At 41.7% G+C, this 17,110-nt stretch overlaps 1 protein-coding gene across 4 annotated transcripts in view; it reads left to right on the top strand.

Moving 5' to 3' along the window:
* Nucleotides 1-17,110, top strand: part of CASR (calcium sensing receptor) — an 80,766-nt gene that overhangs the window by 43,180 nt on the left and 20,476 nt on the right. For all 4 annotated transcript variants that reach the window (XM_043875401.1, XM_043875400.1, XM_043875399.1 and 1 more), the window contains exons 2-4: nucleotides 7,713-8,139; nucleotides 10,923-11,229; nucleotides 15,124-16,008. In XM_043875401.1, coding sequence (XP_043731336.1) covers nucleotides 7,952-8,139; nucleotides 10,923-11,229; nucleotides 15,124-16,008 — 1,380 coding nt within the window. In that variant the 5' untranslated portion in view covers nucleotides 7,713-7,951. The remainder of the gene's footprint in view (nucleotides 1-7,712; nucleotides 8,140-10,922; nucleotides 11,230-15,123; nucleotides 16,009-17,110) is intronic.

The following is a 17,110-nucleotide window of genomic DNA, read 5'->3' as shown; positions in this document are numbered from 1 at the left end:
CAGTAGCTTCCAGTGGTTCACAAGAGCCTGTGGTTAAACATCAAGGATTTATGCAAGTTGTTTGTTAAGCCATTGGTAGCTTGAATTCAGCCATGGTGGGAATGTTCAGTAAACACTACAAATCAGGGCATTTGGGGGTTTGTTTGTTTGTTTGTTTGTTTTTAATTTTTTTATTAGTTGGAGGCTAATTACTTCACAACATTTCAGTGGGTTTTGTCATACATTGATATGAATCAGCCATAGATTTACACTTATTCCCCATCCCGATCCCCCCTCCCACCTCCCTCTCCACCCGATTCCTCTGGGTCTTCCCAGTGTACCAGGCCCGAGCACTTGTCTCATGCATCCCACCTGGGCTGGTGATCTGTTTCACCATAGATAGTATACATGCTGTTCTTTTGAAACATCCCACCCTCACCTTCTCCCACAGAGTTCAAAAGTCTGTTCTGTACTTCTGTGTCTCTTTTTCTGTTTTGCATATAGGGTTATCGTTACCATCTTTCTAAATTCCATATATATGTGTTAGTATGCTGTAATGTTCTTTATCTTTCTGGCTTACTTCACTCTGTATAAGGGGCTCCAGTTTCATCCATCTCATTAGGACTGGTTCAAATGAATTCTTTTTGTTTTTCACTTGGCCTTCAAAGAACTGGTTTGCCAGCACACCACTGCATGTTCCCATGGTCCTTGTAGGGGGACACAGTTTTGAGGCCAGAAGAGCTGCAAGTAGGAGAGAGAAGGGCTTGGTGTGCAAGTCTATTGAGTTCAGCAGAAATACTCCCTCGGGAGGAGAGAGAGAACATACATGCTCAAAACCGGAAAATGACTCTAGTTTGCATCAGTGCTCACCTCTCCCACCTCAATCCTTCCTTCTCCCCGGTATTACCTTTTGGAATTTCATAGCTGGGGTTACAAAAAATGCTAGGTCCAGGGAGAGGCAGACATACCTTCCCATTCAAAAATGCATCCAGAGAGACTGGGAAAGGCTCAGGTGAAGGGTTTTATGCTTTCATCTACGTCAGCACTTCCCCAGCCTGTACTTCACAGCATTGTAACAAATGTCCTGAAGGGAGAAAAGTGTCCCAGGCTGAAATAAATTTGGGAATGAGTGGGTTAAGATGAAGCAGCTTTCTTTACTGCAAGACTTATCAGAGCTTTTGGGAGGTGAATGTGCCCTTATGGCAAGAAGTACACAACCTTATTTTACCCACAAAATACCTTGTGGTGGCAGGTCATCTTGGGGAACCAAGCTGAAAAATGCCACCCTGGGTTGTCAGGGTTCCCTGAGATTTTGAAAGGCAATACTGAGACATTACTCAAAAGAAATAGTTCTTTCACATAGGACTTGAAGCTCTGACATTTTTCTGTATAAAAACATGACTTGCATGTCTTTACTTTTCACCTGATCGCTTCTTGGCCTTTTGGCTAAGATCAAGTGTACTTTTCACCTGAACCATTTCATTAAGTCTGAGGGTGTCCACACATCTATCAGCAGAGCTTTCTTAAAGGAAACATTTCTGGACAAGGAATTTCGTAACTTGTGTCTCACACCCCCAGGAACTCATTCAGTTCTGCCATGGAACAGCACAGGCAAAATCAAAGCCCAAAGCCAGTGTCCAGTTATTTTCAACTCACGAGATTCTCAATCAGAGAAATGAGCATTTCTTATCATTTTTTAACTTGGAATTTTCACCCCCTCAACTCTCATTCTACTTTTTCTTCTTCTGTCTCTTTTTCCAATAGTGTGTATCATGCCCTGAGCCCTCCACACATGTAGTCATTCAGTCATTCACGGAACCCCTCCAGGTCCCAGGCCCTGCATCAAGGAGCTCATAGTAGAACATTAATGAATGTCCATTTCCTCTCCTATTCATCTTCTTTATTTGCTTTGTCTGAGCTCTCTCCCCCACTTTGCTCGGCACCCCTGCTGCTCCTCCCCACTCAAGTCCATCCTTCCTTTCTTGTCCCTTCCCTGGTAGCTTTTTCCAATGACTAACAGGAACCCAACTCAGCTGGTTTTTATCACGCTCCTGTCCTTGCATTTTCCAACTCAATTAAGCCATTACCAGAGCTAAATGAGGCATGGACTCTTCAAAAGTCACACCTGTCGTCAGGGAGATGGAGGGTAAGAACCTGTGCAGCTGGTGGGCGGTGGTAAGCAGGGCTGGAGAGAGGCAGCCGAGTGTGACCTGGCAGTCTGTGCTCCCGCAGTGCTGAAAGAGGGCCCTCATGGTAAAACACGATGTCCCCTGCTTTCAAATAGAAAGAGTGAAGTCTGACACAGAACTGAGGTCAGTCACATTGGTGATCACAGATAAAAGGTCCCTAATTCTTTGGCAAATGTGTATCAGGTGCTTATAATAACCCACATTGTGGACGTGTCCTCAGCAAGAGGTAAAAAACCTGTAACCAGAGCCAGCTCGATGGGGATTTGTGATTATCAGTTGAATTTTCTCAGGTTTTTCCCTCCTGTTCACCCTCATTAAAACATACACGTTTCATCTTTCTGCAGTGGTGGCTTCACACCTTACTGTTTGTATTCTTCAAAATCAGAATGATGAAAGAGGGCAAAGATTACAGTACAATAAACCAGAGACAAATCAGTGTACTTGCCCTAGGAAGAAAAATGATAAGTGATCTCTATTGGAAATCAATTTGGGTTTCATAATCACCTTTTTTCCAGGCAACCTAGAATTTTTATTTCTACAGGCTGGGAGTTGAGAAATTATAGTTTCTGAGCTTGTTGTGCTTCTCATTTACTAAGTGATTTTATGTTCAGAAGGCCTGTGCCTTGGTTTTCTCTCATTGAAATGTGGGCAAAACCATTCTCCTCTAGAGTTACAGAATTTCTCAAAATGTTAAAGCCATGGGGCAAGAGCCAAGATTTCTTTTACGAAAATTGAAGTGTTTCTGTGTTGACCCCCTAACCTTGCCTCGCTGCCCTGTGCTAATTTGTCCTTGACTCTGGAATTTGGATGAGCCATCCAACTTTTTGGACAAATGCAAGTTCAACAGGTATTTTTTGAGCACCCATTCAGTACCAGCTTCCTGGTTCCATGCTGGGGATGCAACTGTGATCTTGAAGCCCCTTCCCTTGGGAACTTTCAGTCTTGTGGGTTGACCCCTTCCCTGTCCCATCCTAGAATTGCCCAGCCAGTCCCTAGTTTTAACTGGTTATGCTTCGTTTATTCATTCGGCAAATATCTGTGGAGCATCTACTAAGTTCCAGGCACTGTGCTTGGTGGCTGTTTACAATGAGGAAAAGAGACAGCCCCCCACCCCCCACCCCTTGAAGCTTCCAGCCCCCACTATGAATTAACTTTGTCTCGTGGCAGTCACCAGAAAGAATGTCACTCCTCCCTTTGTACTTTCTCAATGCTTAATTCATTCTTCTTCTTAGCATTTGTATCACTGTAATTATAATACACCATCCTGTCTCCTTTTAAACCTTGAGCACCTTGAAGACAACAATCTCAACTTTCTTTCCTCAATACCTTGCACTCCCTAGTGTCTAGCAAATAGAGGAGCTCAATCAATGTTTTTTGAGTGAATAAATAATTGCATGAATTTAGAAGCTCATGAACTTGTGGAACCATAGACCAGTCTGCTCTGACCTCCCATCCCAAGTCTCTTGGATGAGGAGCTCAGTGATCAATCAATCACCTGTCAGTACTAAAACACTCATGACTTCAAGGACCTTCTAAATTAAAACCAGCTAGTCTGAGTCATTTCTTCTTCTGTCTGCCATTGAGATAAAGAAGAAATACTAGCTTCAGCTTGTGTTTGAGATACTTTTTGCAGGAGGTAAACATGATTATATATGCTTCAAGTGAAATGAACTTATAGTTAGGAGAACAAATGATTTTATTTGTGACTCTTGGATAAGATACTGTTAATATCATGCATGTGCTGCTTAGTCACTCAGTCGTGTCCAACTCTTTGCAACTCTGTGGGCTGTATCCCACCAGGTTCCTCTTCCATGGGATTTTCCGGGCCAGAATACTGGAGTGGGTTGCCATTTCCTCCTCCAGTGGATCTTCCCAACCCAGGGATCAAACTGGGCTCTCCTGCATCTCCTGCATTGGCAGGCAGATTCTTTTACTACTGAGCCACCAAGGGAAACCAACTGTTAACATAGCTGCCTATATATATTTATATACATTCATATGTATGTGTATATATATATATATGTGTGTGTGTGTGTGTGTGTGTGTGCAATAGTGGCTTAACCAGCTAGAAGCTTTCTTTCTCTGTCATGTAAAATTTCAGGAACAGCCTGAGATTCTGCTCCATGAAATCCTTAGGTCATGGCACCATCATTCCCTGGCATATGGTTCATGGTTCAAGATAGGCTCCAACTGTCACATCCACCTCCATGCAGTAGAACAGAGGAAGGGGAAGATGAAATAACAAATAACAAACAACAACTCTTTCTTAAGCATAATTTCCTAGAAGCTGCCATAGGGTACTTCAGCTTACATCCTATTGGCTAAAGTGTAGTCATATGGCCACTCATAATTATTATATAGTTATATGACCATGCATAATTATGGAGAAAGTAGTCTTTATTCTGAACAACCTTATCCAGGTAAAAACTATTTTACTGTGCCATAAAAAGAGTATAATATGAGGGATACAATTCAAAGTCCCTACCATAGATCCTACAACTGAAATGTTAGCGATTATTCAGAACTTTTGTATTCTCATTATTACAAGCTAAAGTCACAATGATGAACCCAATAGTTAATCTGCTGTGCTAGAATCACACTTGATACTTCTGTGATTGTCAATATGTAGGGGTTAGGGGGAATGAAGTGGAAAGAAAAGAAAACTTTTGCAACAAAGAAGTTGGGGGTGGTGGAGCAATGGTAGTCTGTCTAAAGCAGTGGCAACAAGAATTGAGAAGGAAAAACGGAGTGGAAAGAGATGGTAGAGTCAATGGAACAATATATTTGGATGTGGGAGGTAAGGGGGAAGAAGGACATAAAATGATTCTCAGCTTTGAAAGCAATTAGACCCTGGTAATTAGACTAAAAAGGGTAGTTTGGAAATCACATTAGACTCATGGAATTAACTGCTGCAAATCGACCCAAAATCTCTACTTTATCTATTACTTGCCATAAATTTTCTGTTGAATGTACTAATGAAGTTAATAAACTTCTCCAGGTAGTTAATCTTTCACAGGAAAAATCTAACAGGTCTCAGAGACTTCCCCTAGCAAGTTATAATGTCCCTTTTCCTCATTAAGTACACCACATAGGATTTCTTAAAATTCTGATTTCTTGAGTCATTCTTAATTCAAGCACCAGAATTTCTCTCATGAGTAATCCATTTCCCCATCTAGAAAGTGGAGTTGGTATTGCCCTCTTTACCATTGTGAAGTTTAAAATACATTGGATGTTTAAAGGACCTGACATGATGCTACTTTCTGTCTTCTTCCAAAGTCCCGTGTATGCATTCATTCAACAAACATTCATTCAGCAATTCCTGTTTCAGACTTTGTGCCAAGTGCTGATGAGCAAAGTTGAGTGTAATCACTGGAAACAAAGTTACTATTATGTGTGTGTGTGTGTGTGTGTGTGTGTAGTTTACCTCTGAATGTTGAGGTAGATTCTGCCCACTGGTTGGGGAGCTCCTGAGGGTAGAGAACATCCTTGTGTGTGGCACCTTTATATTTCCAGTCCTTAGCACATGTACTTATTAAATGTATGAATGAATATATGACCAAGGACAAGAAATGAAGCCAAAAGTCTGAGAGCAGAACTGGAGACATAGAACTAGGACGGTCATGGATGTTCAGATGTTATTGGAGACAGTTCTGTGAATGTTGAGTATCTGCTGGGGTGCTCCTTCCAATGGGGGCTCAGCACACCCTCTGCTAGTGTGACTGCTGGAGAAGAAGGTGGGCTCCTAAGGGGTCGGGGCTGCATATAACCATGGTTAAGAGCTTGGAGTCTGAAATCAGACATTTATGCATCTAATTGTAACAAAGTGTGATCAGTCTTCCAAGACGGGAATTCCAAGATACAAGATATAAAAAACTGTAACAGGTGGACCTGCCTAATCTGAGAGTTCTTGAAGAGTCCTCTAAGTTGCTCGCTGCACAACTGAGGGGTTAGTGTGGCTAGAAATCCAACCTGTGCTCCACTCCCAAGCTGGACAGAAATCTTGGTATAAGGCTGTGTCTGGCCCACAGGAGTTCAGTTATGGATGTCTGAAATCTGAAAGACAAGGAGATGTTTTCCAGACAAAGTTTAGGCCAGAGGGATCATGGTAGGGGAATGGCATATGTGCGGTCTAAGGATTTTTTAAAAGGCCTGTACTTGAGGATGTAATGGAAGTTCAGTGAGGCTGCAGTGTGGAGTTCAAAGGGAAGACTAGCAAGAGTGAGACTGGAAAGGTATTCATTACAGCTGGCGTTTCCTGTGAGTTTGCTAGTTACACTGTGCTAATGGCTCTCCATGCATTATTTTATTGAGTTCAGAGGTTAAGTAACTTTTCCAAAGTCAAATGGTTGGAACTATAATTGAAAGCCAGGTTTAACTCCAGAGCCTGTGCTCCAAACCACTTGTTCCATGGCATCCAAAGACTTGCAAAGGTGGACTCAAAAGGACAAAACTGGAGACAGAAAGACCAGTTAGGAAATAACTGCACAAATCCAGATAAGAAATGCTGGTGGACTTAAGATGGCCTTGGGAATAGGAAACAGCAGGTGCATTCCACTGACATTTGGGAAGTAGAGTCTATAGAACTTGGTAACTATTTGAATGTGAAGGACAATCATAAGAAGAGGGAGGAGGTAGTGAGGAGTGCTTATTTTGTGTCTTTGTGGATAGCATGTCATTTGTTGAGCCAGATAACAGTGAAGGAGGAACAAGGTTGATAGGAAGGTGAGTTTAGAGTCTGTCAAGTTGGAAGCACCTGTGGGACATTGGGGTGGAGATGCCCAGTTGACAGTTCCAGTGCTTGGACCTGAGCCTGGCCTGAGCCTCAGGAGAGGCTGTGTAATCAACATGTAATTGGTGATTGGAAGTTGACCCACAGAAAGGGTGAGACAGAGTGTAAAGTGAGAAGCAGAGAGCTCTTACTAGGAAAATGGTGCTAAGGCAGAAGGACCATTCCCTAGATCCAGCTGTAGAGTCTGGTAGAACATAATCAGACCCTTGATTTATCTGCATCCTTTACAAGAACTGCTCTTCAAAGGCTTATGGAGTGTCATTTTACAAACTGAAACCATAGGTCTGGGATGAAGAGACCCCAAAATGGGAGGCTACCATAATAAATAAAAATAAGTGGCCTTCTCTGACAGTTTTGTTTGACTTATAGTCAGATTTAAACTTAAATATGACCCACTCTATATTTTCCATAAAAACATATATGCTGAATAAAAGAGCATTAATAGTGTTATAATACAAGGAACAGATACCACTAGGCCAGTTCTAATCATTATTCATAGAGAAGAATGAATAGATTAAAATTCAGTGGCAACATCAGTGGAGCTTTAGTTTATCAGTGGCCTCTTTAAACACAGTTCTGCTCTGATGGGCAAGTGAAGTTTTCTATATCTTACATGAATTGCTATAAGCATGAGCCTCTAAGCTATGCACTCTCCACCTGCCTCTCTAAATGGAAATACTGAGCCACTTCTGTTGCAGTCATCCAAACATGGGATTGAGGCTTAGTTGAATTCATTTTGCCTCTCTTTTTTTTAGAAAGTACTACTACACACGGTCTCTGCATGATGTGACTTCTGAAGACTCAAGAGCCACCCACCTAACTAGTCTGCAATGGAGAAGGCAGAAGTGGAAATTCAAACACCACGGTTCCATTCTATTAAATCTGTAGACATGTGCCCCCACTGCAGGGAGTGAGTCGCACCAAGGGGGAAAGTCCTCAGGAGCCCCCAGACCACCAGCACTCGTGTCCCTCTCCCTGGAGAGAAAGCAGAACTATGGCACTTTATAGCTGCTGTTGGATCCTCTTGGCTTTTTCTACCTGGTGCACTTCCGCCTATGGGCCTGACCAGCGAGCCCAAAAGAAAGGGGACATTATCCTCGGGGGTCTCTTTCCTATTCATTTTGGGGTTGCAGCAAAAGATCAGGATCTAAAGTCGAGGCCGGAGTCTGTGGAGTGTATCAGGTAAAGTCAGAAGTTGCTTCTCCTCTGGGTGGTTAGAGAAAAGCTGTACCAAACCCAAGATAATTTTTTCAAAGTTGGTTCTCTTTTCAAAAATGGTGATTAGTCTTCATGCTGATGCTTATTATCCCTCCCCTCATTTTTTTAAAAGAAATTTTTCTAGAGTGAAGTAAGCCAGAAAGATAAAGAACATTGCAGCATACTAACACATATATATGGAATTTAGAAAGATGGTAACGATAAACCTATATGCAAAACAGAAAAAGAGACACAGAAGTACAGAACAGACTTTTGAACTCTGTGGGAGAAGGTGAGGGTGGGATGTTTCGAAAGAACAGCATGTATATTATCTATGGTGAAACAGATCACCAGCCCAGGTGGGATGCATGAGACAAGTGCTCGGGCCTGATGCACTGGGAAGACCCAGAGGAATCGGGTGGAGAGGGAGGTGGGACAGGGGATTGGGATGGGGAATACGTGTAACTCTATGGCTGATTCATATCAATGTATGACAAAACCCACTGAAAAAAAAATAAAAATCAAATGTCAAAGATATGAAATAGAAAAACCCATTGGCTGTTGGAGCCTGTGCTCGGTCACTGGGTAACTGAATAGTCATTGTTCACCTGGAGGCAGTGTTGCTTAATGGAAGATTAAGTACCTAGGAAGAAATTTATTGTAGCTATTGAGCTATTTTTGCAAACCTGAGTAGTAAAACCTCCCATTGACCTTAAGTGTCCAAATGGTCATAGTTGACTGTTGGCTGCCTCACTCTGATTTGCTTAAGGATTTTAAAGTTGAAAGAAGCTTCAGTGACTGGCATGACCCAGGTATCTTCAAATGCAGCCCATAGCATTTGAAACCACTTCTATTAGAAAGTCTTATAGAAAGCTGAAATCCCCTTGGTAACACAGAATCCATCTAACTCCCTCATGGACTCTCTTCAGCCATTAGAAGACAGCTAACATGCCCTCTTGAATCATTTCTTTTCCAGACCTAATAGTTTTGGTTTTCTTAATAATTATTTCATGGCATGATTTTCAGACCCTCACCACTCTGGATGCCCTCTGTCTAATGTTCCCTAATTTATCATGACTCCTCTTATGGCATCTAACACAGGGCACAATTCCTTCAAATAGTATCTGACTTCTGCAGAGGACAGTAGGCTGTAAATCACCACCCTTAATCTGAACATCAGAGACCATTACTCACCTCAAACCTTGACCCATCTTCTGAGAGGGAAGAGCACTTTCTCTTGAAACTTACAACTTCCAGATGGGATCCAGCACTTTTCCTTTGTCTTTCTGATAGCTAGAAAATGAAAATAAAACTAGAATTGTTCCAGCAAAACTGGTTTTCTGCTCATGTTCTAATGAGGGCTCACAAATTAGATAACATTCTCACGTTTTTTTATGAGTGCAGAAAAGCTAAGTGTAGAGTTTTGATGATGCTGCTTATAACCTTCACATAATCCATGAGGACATATATCCTCTTTGTTGTACCCTACAGGACAGAGTTGTGCAGGTACCACATACTGAGATCACATAAGAGCTTGCCCTGAATTAATATGTATATATTAATTGTATTTAAAAAAAAAAAGATTGGAGAAGGAAATGGCAACCCACTCCAGTATCCTTGCCTGGAAAATTCCATGGACAGAGGAGCCTGGCAGGCTATAGTCCATGGGGTCGCAAAGAATCACACACAGCTGAGCAACAGAACGCATGCACACACACACACAGATAGGAGTATAGATGTTTTGTGCAATGAAAAATTCTATAATATGTCTTCATAACTTTTCAGGTTTAAAAATAAACAAATGAAGGAAATATGAAGAAATATTACTAAGAGAAAATGTCATATTAAAAGTTAGACCAGGAACTTTGGGAAGCTAACTGATACAGTGAAGTACAACAGCTTATATTTCTCTCCCCCTGCCACTGAGTTCAAGTCATGAAACCCACGATACAAAGAGAGAACCTTCAGAGTTGTTAGGTTTTCTTCTCTGGGCACTGATATAGATCTAGAATACTTAACCAAGTTCTCACTATGAGCTGTGTCCTGGGAGGGCGAAAGCTATGTCACGAACCCTATTTCTCTTTGTTCATTTGCTTGATTTTTATTTAAAATAACATTCTTTGAAAAGCAATTCATGCCCATTTTTAAAAATACAAAGTATAAAAGAGACCAGAAAAAGCACACAATGTTAAAACTCATCATTCTACCACCCAGAAGTAACCACTGTTTGTGAGCAGCTTCCTATGCATAATATTTGTTTGTTTGTTTATAAAGATGAGATCACTCATTTCCCTTTCCCCTCCAACCTCCAGAAATGTCATAGTTTAAATTTGTGACTGCAAATCTGAAACTAGTTTTAGGTTCCTATGTGTTAAAATCCTAATCTATTTATATTTTCCCTGATCCTTTTTTTTTTAATCTCTGTATTACTTTTATTAAAATACCTCATATCAGCTACTTCAAATTCTTTACTGGATGATGCAGAAAAAATGATTCATTCTGTTACTAACCACAATCCTTGTTATTATTGGTCCCTAACTCTGTGTGAGGCACCACACTGAGAATTTTGTGTAGTTATCTCATATTCACAGCCTCCCTCTGAGGTAGGTGTTATCCCTGTTTTACAGAGAGGACTTTGAGTATCAGAAAAGGCAATGTCATGAAATTAGAGTAACAGAACCAGGTTCAAACCCAGCTTTGCCCGGTCTGTACTCTAAAAAAGTTGACCAGAAAGCCTCTTGCTTTCTTCCATTTCTTCTTTCTTCCAGGTATAATTTCCGCGGATTTCGCTGGTTACAAGCTATGATATTTGCCATAGAAGAAATAAACAGCAGTCCAGCTCTTCTTCCCAACATGACCCTGGGATACAGGATATTCGACACCTGTAACACCGTCTCTAAAGCCTTGGAGGCCACCCTGAGTTTTGTGGCCCAGAATAAAATCGACTCTTTGAACCTTGATGAGTTCTGCAACTGCTCAGAGCACATCCCCTCTACCATCGCAGTGGTGGGAGCTACTGGCTCGGGCATCTCCACGGCAGTGGCCAACCTGCTGGGGCTCTTCTACATCCCCCAGGTACCCATGCTGCCTTAGATGGGGCAATGAGGGCAGGGATCAGGAGCAGCAGGCTCGGAGGATGCCACACGCAGTGTCCATACAGTTTGCTGTTATATTTTCCCTTCTCTGGTTTTACTTTGGCACCAAAGATCTTTTAATTATCTGTATCATGACCACTGGGGATTTCTGAGACCCCAAAGTCATCAACGTCTACTAGACCTTCACAATTCTTCCAAAATTCTTTCAAACATAAATTTTTTTTTTTAACTCCAGTGTTTATGGCCATTCTTCTGCCCTTCCTAAAAGGAGTAAGACCAAATGCTGTAAATCCCACCTTTCAAACCCAAAATATCTGCCCTAAATCCTATTCCCTGAAAAGTCTCTGTCTCTCTCTCCTCTGGTTGAAAGTTTGGCTCAGAGGAAAGTAGAGCATATTTTCTCACCGGAACTTAATCATTATCTTGCACATTCTAGAACTGGAAAATATCCTGTTTTGTTCAACCAGTACTTGTAGAGTATATATGAATAAGCAGAGTCTACTGTGCAAGAGCTCAGCCTAGATAGGGAAATAAGTGTCTGCATTTTCAGATACTAACAATTCACTGAAATAAGTGCTTTAATAAATATTTGTTCAAAGTTACATGTTTTTTTTTTCACCAAAAAAAAAAGACAGCAAACTCTAAATGCCATTTTGTGACCTGATTTTTTTCCCATTAAGTCTATAGAGCAAACCTTTTTTCGTGTTAATATTTATAGGTCTGTGACATCATTTTATTATAGTGAAAAATTGGAAACAACCTAAATGTCCGTGGATGGGAGAATCAGCTCAACTGTGTTGCATCTGATATCAATTTTTAAATGTAATTATAAATCACACTTTAAATTATTTTCTTCAACATCTAGTATTTAAAATTTGCAAGAGTACCTTTGCTAATTCATTTTTCCAGGCTGGAAGGTCTCCATTTCCTTGATGATAGCCATTATCCCTTTTTATATACGTGGCAACTGAGAAAGTCTTGTCATCATTTCCCAAATCCTTACTTCAGGGAATTAAAGGTATTTCCCATGGGGAAGCCCTGGCTCTGTAATCTTTGTGCCAAAATGATCTAACAAAGCCCATAACAGTAAATGTGTTGGGCAAGATGCAAACATGCATCTTTATATTTGGCATATTGTGCAGTAGTACTTTAAAACACAGTTAAAGCAAGTTGTCATGGTCAACAGATGTAAGGTGCAACTGCCATCAGGTAAAGAACATGAAGGGGAGGGTTTTAATTCATTGTGGTTTGGATGAAAGATCAAGTTAAGTTGAACTTGAATTGTAAAAGTGTTGAGGAAACCATAATGATTATCAGTCAAACCAATGTAAGTATATCTGTGGCAGCAGTTCTCTGTCATGGCTGCATGTTGGAATCACTTCAAGAGGTTTAAACATACTAATGACTAGGACTCACCCGCCAGAGATCCTTGTTTAATTAACATGAGATGCAACCTGGGCATCAGAAGTTCTGAAAGCTCCCTGGAGGAGTTTAACGCACAGCAGAGCTAGGAACCCCTGCCCTGCAAGGTGAGGACAGAGGCCCCGGTTGTATTTCTTATGCCACTCACGCCACCAAGTGGCTGGAACAAGTGGGCTGGCTGGAAAAAGTTGTGGTTAGAAGTTTTCTGAATCATTCATGAAACTCTCCCCTCTTACAAGAAAAAAGTTTTGTGTGTTTTTAAGGGGCTTTTTTTGGGGGAGAAGTGGGTAATGAAGTGGTATTTATCCCCACTTTTATAGTTTGCCTTTCTAAAAGTAGACAAATATTATAAATGCATTCTTTAAGAGAAACATATCCATGAAGGATATGTTTGTTTGTAATTTTTATATCTTTGAAACCCTTTTGGCCCATTTTTCAAAAGAAGATCAAGAAGCAAACAATAATGACTGAATTTACAAAAGGCCTGAATAGACTTTTCTGTCACTTGAGTCTACAAATGGAGCTCTCTAAAAACAATAACATCTCAACAATTAATCTACCTACCTGCCTGATGAGATCTCATAGTAGAACAAGGAGCTTATTTCAATGAAAGAAAAAAGTGTCATTTTCCCATTATAATTCCCAAAATCAAAGCTCTTATCATTCCCTCATCACTGAGAAGAAGTTCCATTTAGTGTAAAAATGCTTTGTCCTTCAGATGAAATGGTTCAGTAACTTGAAACTTCCTAACTGGTGAGCCAAAACACCCAAGGGTGCTGCAGATGAGCTAAGACACTGATCCTCTCTGGGTCTGGGATGGTGGGTGGGGTCTAGGGTGGTCAGAGCTAGTCAGTCTCCTCCATTCACCCCACCCTCTATGTTTGCCATAAGGTGAAAAGAAATTGGAAGCTCTGCACTAATGAATGCTTTACATGGTATTTGGATACCCCTTTAGGCAAAGATCTTTTACCACCAAAGATCTTGGCTTTCAATTATTGGTGACCCACTCCCATGCTCAAATATAGAACTGGCTATGTCCTAGAAAGTGGAAATACATCAAGACAGCTTCTCCAGGGTGTTTTTCAGCCTCTCCAAGTTTTGGAGACCCACATCAAAAGCCTATCAAGGGAACTCCCTGGTGGCCCAGTGGCTAAGAGTCCAAGCTCCCAATGCAGGGGGCTCAGGTTTGATCCCTGATCAGGGAACTAGATCCCACATGCCAGAACTAAAGATTGAAGATCCTGTGTGCCAGTACAGCCAAATAAATAAATAAAATAAATATTTTTTTTAAAAGTCCGTCAAGCAGCCTCGACCACCACCTGAAACCACAGAAGAAAGGGCTCTCAGTGGTGGTTGAGCTCACTGAGAAGCCAGAACAGGAAAGGATGTTTTTCTGACTGTATTTGATGATGTGCCTCATTGGTATTGTGATGAAGGGGAATTGAGCCTAATAAACCTAAATGGCTAATTGAGCCTAAATAATAAGCAGTTCTTAGAAATGACTGCAATTGTGGGTACTTTTGTCTAAAGTACTGCGAGGGTAGAGTAGGTGGGAAGATAGGGGAAGAAAGAAAGGGAATAGCTGGAGACTAGAAGAGAGAAACTAGGCAGAATAAGAAAGGGGAACCCCTGGGGCTCCTCTAAAGAGCCTTAGGTTCATAATCCAAAGGGAACCTGACTCCTTCCAGAAGTGAGTCATGGACAAAGTGTTCATTATAGTAAAGGGGAAGCTAAAATATTCAAATGAGAGTGTGGACCCCACAGGCAGAAGATATGTACATGGAGCTATTGTAACCAATGAGGAAGCACAGAGAAAGTTAGGAGAAATTATGGAACAGTGCATAAAGGATAAGTAGATCCTATGGTTGTTGAGTTGACTTTATAGCCACATCCATTTTTTTTTTTATTTATTTTTGTCTATGGTGGGTTTTTATTCCTGCACACAGGCTTTCTCTAGTTGCAGTGTGTGGTTTTCTCATTATGGTGGCTTCTCTTGTTGCAGAACATCTGCCCTTGGGTGCACAGCCTTCAGTAGTTGCATCTTCAAGAACTCTAGAACCCGAGTTCAGTAGTTGTGGCTCAGGGGCTTAGTTGCCCCAGGCAGGGCACGTGGAATCTTCCCTAGCCAAGGATCGAACCTGTGTCCCCTTCATTGGCAGGTGAATTCCCAACCACTAGACTACCTGGGAAGTCCCAGACCCATTTTGAAAGGAGCAATGAAGGATCACCTACTAGGAATTAGAATGCTCCTTGATTGACTGGCAGTTGCTTGAGTGCTCACACTGGAGAGGAACAGATTTTGGTTGTCCTCACTCTTTTATCCTGTCTGCAGTGGCCAGCATGGCCAGCGTGTCTGATGTATTAGATCAATAAATGCTCAAAGACCCTCCTCCACACAGCCCTGAGGTCCACCTGGCACTTCCCTCACTCATTCAATCTGTATTCTCTCCAGGTCAGTTATGCCTCCTCCAGCAGACTCCTCAGCAACAAGAATCAATTCAAGTCCTTCCTCCGCACCATACCCAATGATGAACACCAGGCCACCGCCATGGCTGACATCATCGAGTACTTCCGCTGGAACTGGGTGGGCACAATTGCAGCTGACGATGACTATGGCCGGCCAGGGATCGAGAAATTCCGAGAGGAAGCTGAGGAGAGGGACATCTGCATCGACTTCAGCGAGCTCATCTCCCAATACTCTGATGAGGAAGAGATCCAGCAGGTGGTGGAGGTGATCCAGAATTCCACCGCCAAAGTCATCGTCGTCTTCTCCAGCGGCCCAGACCTGGAACCCCTCATCAAAGAGATCGTCCGGCGCAATATCACAGGCAGGATCTGGCTGGCCAGTGAGGCCTGGGCCAGCTCTTCCCTGATTGCTATGCCTGAGTATTTCCATGTGGTCGGAGGCACCATTGGGTTTGGTTTGAAGGCTGGGCAGATCCCAGGCTTCCGGGAATTTCTGCAGAAAGTCCACCCCAGGAAGTCTATCCACAATGGTTTTGCCAAGGAATTTTGGGAAGAAACATTTAATTGCCACCTGCAAGAGGGTGCTAAAGGACCGTTACCCGTGGACACCTTCCTGAGAGGGCACGAAGAAGGAGGTGCCAGGATAAGCAATAGTTCCACTGCCTTCCGACCTCTGTGTACAGGGGAGGAGAACATCAGCAGTGTTGAGACCCCTTACATGGATTATACACATTTACGGATATCCTACAATGTCTACTTAGCTGTCTACTCTATTGCTCATGCCCTACAAGATATATACACCTGCATACCTGGGAGAGGGCTCTTCACCAACGGTTCCTGTGCAGATATCAAGAAGGTTGAAGCTTGGCAGGTACCTCCTTCTCTTAGATAGCAGTTCACTGTGTAATAAGCAGAGTTGGACTGATTCAAGCAAGACAGATTAAAGTGGTTACCTCAAAAAGTCAATACCTAAATGAGGTCACTAGATGTAGCGTTGGAGTTAAATTGCCTTTTCAAACGTCTGAGCAACTGACTTCTGCAAAACTGATATAATTTAAATTGATTCTCTGTTTCAAGCCTTGAGTTCAACTATTCATTAGGCTAGTGGTTCAAAATACCTGGAGTATGGTCCCTAAATATCTTTAAATATCCCAGGACAGATTTAGTATTGGGAGGAGTGTTTTTATAGTGCTTAAATTAATGATACTGTTCCCTGGTAGGCAACAAATATTTTTTGAGTACCTATTATATCCCATATGCTAAGAGGCATAAAACCATAAAATTAGTGTCACTATGTTTAGCCACCTCTTTGCCTTTATATTACTCACAATATAATGTGTTGGACCCCAAAAAAAGTCAACTAAGCTTAGGACACAAGTAAATCAAGGGCACAGAAAACAACAACAACAACAAAAAACTCTTCTTAAAAAGATGCTGGATATTTCAAAAAGAAGCCCTAAAGTAGTTATCATAAAAAATAATCCAAACTTCAGTGGAACCCCAACTCTTTAGACTTGTTTTGTATTTTTGAATTATACACAGGAGAGACATAAACTTCTTTTATTTCATAGAGCTTCTGAAGATCAAAGTCTGACCTGACATATCCCACGAAGCCATTCATGTCTTGCATATGTACTTTGATTTTTCAGTCAGACTGTGTTTTACACTCTCTTTGTATTTTCCTCTGATAGACTGAACTATCAGAGTTCATGATGAGAGGGTAGTGAGGGGAGAGTGTGGAACCCCTGAATATGGATCGAATGACTCAGCTTCCAGCTTCAGCTATGGTTCCCCCTTTTACTGTCTGCATCATCTCAGGAAAGACACCACTCTAAGTCAGTTTCTTCATCTGTAAAATGACCATAATACCCAGCCTACTTTCCACCCAAGTTTTTTGGAAAAGGAAATGAGATGATCTCTGTGAAAGCAGTTAGTAAATTTTCAGACTCTGAACAGGTGGTGATTGTTTTAAG

This window comes from Cervus elaphus, chromosome 19 (genome assembly GCF_910594005.1).
Source record: "Cervus elaphus chromosome 19, mCerEla1.1, whole genome shotgun sequence".
NCBI lineage: Eukaryota > Metazoa > Chordata > Mammalia > Artiodactyla > Cervidae > Cervus > Cervus elaphus.
This window is presented reverse-complemented; position numbering and strand designations above follow the sequence as displayed.